This window comes from Rhincodon typus, chromosome 41 (genome assembly GCF_021869965.1).
Source record: "Rhincodon typus isolate 14 chromosome 41, sRhiTyp1.1, whole genome shotgun sequence".
Lineage (NCBI taxonomy): Eukaryota > Metazoa > Chordata > Chondrichthyes > Orectolobiformes > Rhincodontidae > Rhincodon > Rhincodon typus.
Genome location: NC_063372.1, coordinates 4,416,035 through 4,421,416, shown reverse-complemented (window position 1 = coordinate 4,421,416; position 5,382 = coordinate 4,416,035). Strand labels below are relative to the sequence as shown.

At 38.3% G+C, this 5,382-nt stretch overlaps 1 protein-coding gene across 1 annotated transcript in view; it reads left to right on the top strand.

Annotated features, from left to right (window-relative positions):
- Positions 1-5,382, top strand: part of LOC109925812 (chymotrypsin-like elastase family member 1) — a 13,097-nt gene that overhangs the window by 1,437 nt on the left and 6,278 nt on the right. The window contains exons 3-6 of the mRNA XM_048618846.1: positions 2-27; positions 1,605-1,730; positions 2,214-2,350; positions 3,151-3,296. Of these exons, the coding sequence (XP_048474803.1) occupies positions 2-27; positions 1,605-1,730; positions 2,214-2,350; positions 3,151-3,296 (435 nt within the window). The remainder of the gene's footprint in view (position 1; positions 28-1,604; positions 1,731-2,213; positions 2,351-3,150; positions 3,297-5,382) is intronic.

Genomic DNA, 5,382 nt, shown 5'->3' with positions numbered 1-5,382 from the left:
GATGACTGCTGGTCACTGTGTAGACTTGTAAATTATTTTAATTCTCATTTCATTCTTTGACTCTTACAAGTGTTGTAGTTTATAGCCTGCCCCACATCATTTGTGAATCTTACTGCAGTATTTCCAAACTCCCTACCATCCTTTTGAGGCCTGTTTCCTTTCTCTTTTCTATAGATTCCATTCCATCACATTTACTTCATATTATTTCTCCTTCCTGAGTGTTTGCTGTATTTACTTTTTACCAAAAGTCCAATGGAATTTTATGGGAACTCAAACAAGATTTGTAATGTCTTTTTAGGGCTTTGTAGATCTTACTTACTGTTTTCTCTCTTCAGAGAGAATCTGTCCATGAGAAACAGTTTAAATTTGCAATGGATGTTAGGTGGCTGTGTAAAATAAGTAAAAGGGAGTTTCATGAATCTTCATTGCTTAAAGCCATGGAATGGGATAAGATGTGTTATCCAGCTCAAGAGTTGCCCAAGGACATGCACAACGTCCTTGTGATATCATGGAAATATGCTAAGCATAGGGAATTATTTCCGCATGAAGAAGAAAGATCAGTGAGCCAGTCACCCCGGGTTACTTTATTGCATCTCTGAGAACACAGATCTGACAAAACTCAGAAAGTAGATTGTCCATCCATTCATTCACAGCTAATGTTTGCTTCAAAAGAAACTAGTAAAGGGAGACAGCAACAAGAGTATTTTGGAAAATGATTGAAGAGTATTGTAGCCAATTACTCAGAAAATAATCTGATGCAAATATATAAAGAATAACAGAACAGTAGTTATCAATTCCCACGACCTTGGTGGGGGTCACAGAATCACAGGGTCATACAGCATGGAAACAGACTCTTCGGTCCAACTAGTCTACGCTGACCATGTTCCCAACTAAATTAGTCCCATGTGCCTGCGTTTTGCCCATATCCCTCCAAATCTTTCCTATTTATGTACTTATCCAAATGTCTTTTAAATGTTGTAACTGTACTGCATCCACCACTTCCTCGGGCAGTTCATTCCACACATTAGCCACTCTGTGTAAATAATGTTGCCCCTCATTTCCCTTTTAAAACTTTCTCCTCTCACCTTAAAAATATTTCCCCTAGTTTTGAAGTCCCCCGCCCTAGAGAAAAGACCCTTGTTATTCACCATATCTATGCCCCTCATGATTTTATAAACTTTTATAAAGGTCACCCCTCAATCTTCTACCTTCCAGTGAAAAAAATTCCCAGCCTGTCCAATCTATTTTTACATTTCAAACCCTCCATTCCCAGCAACATCCTAGTAAATCTTTTCTAAACCCTCTCCAATTTAATATTCTTCCTATAGCAGGGGCATACTACTTTCATGCTCTCTGACTTATAGAAAATATAAATCATTGTGTACTGTATATGCTTACTCTTTATATTATTATCCTTTGTGCAAATTTTTTTTGTCTTTGTTTACCACGATAAAGATCTCAAAATTATTTGGAAATTATGGCCACCAAGCACAGGGATCCAGTTTGTAACCCTACATAAATGGGTTTTGAGTGAGTTTTAAAAATCTCATCCTTCGTTGTAACCCCTTTTAAAATAATAGTCAATTTCTTTCATTTATAAACAGTCCAGGTTTGGTATACCGTGTTGCATTGGGTGACCACAACATTTATGAGACAGAAGGTCCTGAACAGTACATATTAGTTGATAAAGTTGTGGTGAATAAGAAGTGGAGTGGAGACCTTTCTGTCGGGTGAGTACAACATATGGCAAATTATTTATCTTTGAGCAATGTAATAATATTTAAAATGTCTCATGTAGACTGAACATATGCAATAGTTCTGCTTAGGAGTTAGGAAATACCTCCTCATCAATCTGATAACCGAAGTCACGAATAAGGTGTAGTTGATAACCATAGATATCCATCTTGCTGTTCAGTTACATCAATAATAATATAGCTGGACACACAACTGCAACAAAACGTTGTTTAATCTGAAGCAGGATAAAGGCAGTTAACTATGATATCAGGCCACAACAAAATCACCACAGAGTAATTGTGCATTTTACTCCAGTTACATATGCTGATCTTAAAAAGGAAAAGGTTGACACAACAAAAAGCTCAGCATCCTTGATTTATTTTATAGGGCTTCTAATGTTATATATCATTAGCTAGGATAATTAGACATGTCAGATTCTGTTATTAATAAAAGCACAAAAACTATTTTATGCTATGTAGGCATGACATCGCAATGGTTCGCCTTGCTCAAGAGGCAATTCTCAATGACAAAGTCCAGCTTGCATTACTGCCACAAAAGGGAGAGATTCTGCCAAATGACTACCTGTGCTATGCCACTGGATGGGGTTACACATTTAGTAAGTGCTTTTGGATTTATGCTTGAAAATTCTTCTATTGTAGAAATTACAATTATAAGATGATAAGAAAAGTAATGCAGTATTTTGTGAGATAGGAAGAACTGCAGATGCTGGAGTCAGAGATAACAAATTGTGGAGCTGGAGGAACACAGCAGGCCAGGCAGCATCAAAGGAGCAGGAAAGCTAACATTTTGGGTCAGGACACTTCTTCAGAATTTCTCAATGTTATCAATGCAGCATTTTGTCTGGATAAAATTCTTAAATGTATTATTCATCTGGGAATTGGAAAGAAGCAAAGAAAAAAATCAAAGCAAACAGGATCTTATTTTTTAACAGACTTCATGTTGAGCCAATGCCAAGCATAAGATTAAAATAAATTATTGCCAGGAAAGTTACTGCACTAGATTCATACATTGTCCTTTCCTCTCTATGACACTGCATCAAAATTAACCCTGGCTACAAGGGTCCCAATTAAAATGATATTGAGGCACTCTTGATCGTTTCACAGCACAAAACTGCCCTAATTCAGACTAATCAACATTCACAGGTCATCAATATGATCCAGAAATTCAGATGCAGGTCCAGCAGCTGAATCCCATCAAATGCTCTTCGATCTGTTTGTTGAATCAACACTAAGAGGTTGCAGGTTCAGGCAAGGGAGCTTAGGATAATATATGAAGCTTAGGAAAAACAAGAATGTCAAATTCAGAGTCAGATGATCATAGAATAAATATGGAGTAGACCAAGATAAATTGAAAAGAAGAAACATAGCGTTCATTGGACGTTTTTCTCTGATCTAGATGGTGGTGAAGTTAGTCCTACTCTTCAGCAGACTCCGATTCGGACTGTTGACTACAAAACCTGTTCCAGACCCGACCTTTGGGGCTACTATGTCAAAGACATCATGGTGTGTGCGGGCGGAGATGGTTTTGTCTCAGGCTGTCAGGTAATGATGTCGGTTGTTTTCCATCCACAGGACAAATTAGAACAGTTTATATTAAATGTAGCCTTTTCTTGGCAATGCCATAAGAAACTGTAGTAAATGAAATAAATCCTTGATTAGTACAACTGACCCACAGAACTTAAAGCTTCATTGTAAGCTTGTTATGAGAATCCAGTAGTCAACTAACATTTTTGGATTTCTAATCATCATTCATTCACACATCACAAATAAAAATTGTAAAGAGATGATATGGTGCAATGAATCTGTAAGCTGGCCATTCACACCAAGAACCTGGATTTGAATGCAGCCCTGAGCCAAAAGGAGAAATTCTCCTTTCTCTGTGACTGTTATAACAGTGTAAATGTGAAAGACGTTTGGGTGGCCTGAACTAAATGACCTGTCTCGCTCAGACAAGTGCGACAACACAAATGTTCAGTGGTTGTTTCGAGGTTTGTGTAAAGGCACATTAAGATAATTCAGGAATCTGGATTTAACAACAACCATATCTACCATCCTAAAACACTCTATAACAAGAACTGACAAATTTCAAAATGAAACAACTGATAGCTTGTAAACAGCTCTGAATATAGACCCCTGTGACTAAGGCCGGTGCTGTAAGGAAATTGGATTATTTAAATGTCATTCTGCTGCATAGGATTCGGTCATTTTACCAATGTTTTGAGAATCCCTTTATGAAATTTGGTTTGTCTTTTTGAGAAGACCAAAACCTAACGTCTTCATCTCTGACAGATGAAAAGTTCAAATGAGAGTGCAGTGGAACATGAACTTGCAACTTAAGCTGCAGGTATAAATCCAAGGTTCACGTAGATGTATTGGAGGGTGTGGTTGGGGGAGCCATTAGTATACAAAAAAAAGTACTATTTGGAATGACAGACTTGGAAATTTCTGATGGGAAATATGAGAACTGAAGATGGAGATTTATTTCCTTGGCACTTCCTGGTAAATACTATATTTTAAAACATTTCTTTGGTGCATTTTCCAGCATTTTAAAGTCTCTCTACAATTCTACTATTGCAGCCAAAAATGGTGAGTTCAGCACACTAGATCCCACAGAGAGTCCAGCAATAATGCCATTTAAATTGAAAGAAGATGTGCTACAATATTTTCAGAAATGCACAGTAAAGGCATTCTAGGACAACCTAAGGTGTGAGACAACAGAAAGCATTGTCTGAATTTTCTATAGACAAAAAGGCCCAGGGAGTCTCTCTCTATTGCCTATCAACACTGAGTAAGAGTAGACTATTCAGCCTACTGATGTCACCACAAAGACTTGGCTGCATGCAGATCAGGACTGGCGACTAAATATCCCACGATACATGTCCTATTGAAGAAATAGGCAGATGGGCTGGGGTTGTGGGGGGGTGCTGCCTTCATTACAAGAAATGAAATTAAAATCGATAGCAACAAATGATATAGAGTTGGATGGCATAGAATCTTTGTGGGTGAAGTTGAGGAACCATAAAGGAAAAAAGACCCTGATGGGAAGTTCTGAGGAAAGGTCACTCGATCAGAAATGTTAACTCTGACTTCTCTCCGCAGGTGCTGCTAGACCTGCTGAGCTTTTTCAGCAATTTCTCTTTTTGTTTCTGATTTACAACATCCACAGTTCTTTCAGTTTTTAGACCCTGATAGGAATTGTGGACAGGCCTCCGAGCAGTAGTCAGGATGTGGGGCAGAAAATAAATCAGGAAATAGAAAAGATCATGTAAGAAAGGCACTATTACAATAATCATGACGGACTTCAGTATGCAGGTAGACTGGAAACATCAGGTTGGTAGTGGATCCCAAAAACAGGAACATGGTTTTCTGGAGCAGCATGTGGTACAGCCCACTAGGGAACAGGCATTTCTGGATTTGGTGATGTGTAATGAGGCAGACTTGATTAGGGAGCTTAAGGTGAGGGAATCTCTAAAGGGGAAGTGACCAGAATATGATAGAATTTACCCTGCAGTTTGAGAGGGAGAAGCTGGAATCAGATGGAAAGGTATTACAGTTGAGTAAAGGCAACTACAAAGACATAAGAGATAACAAGGTGTAGAGCTGGATGAACACAGCGGGCCAAGCAGCA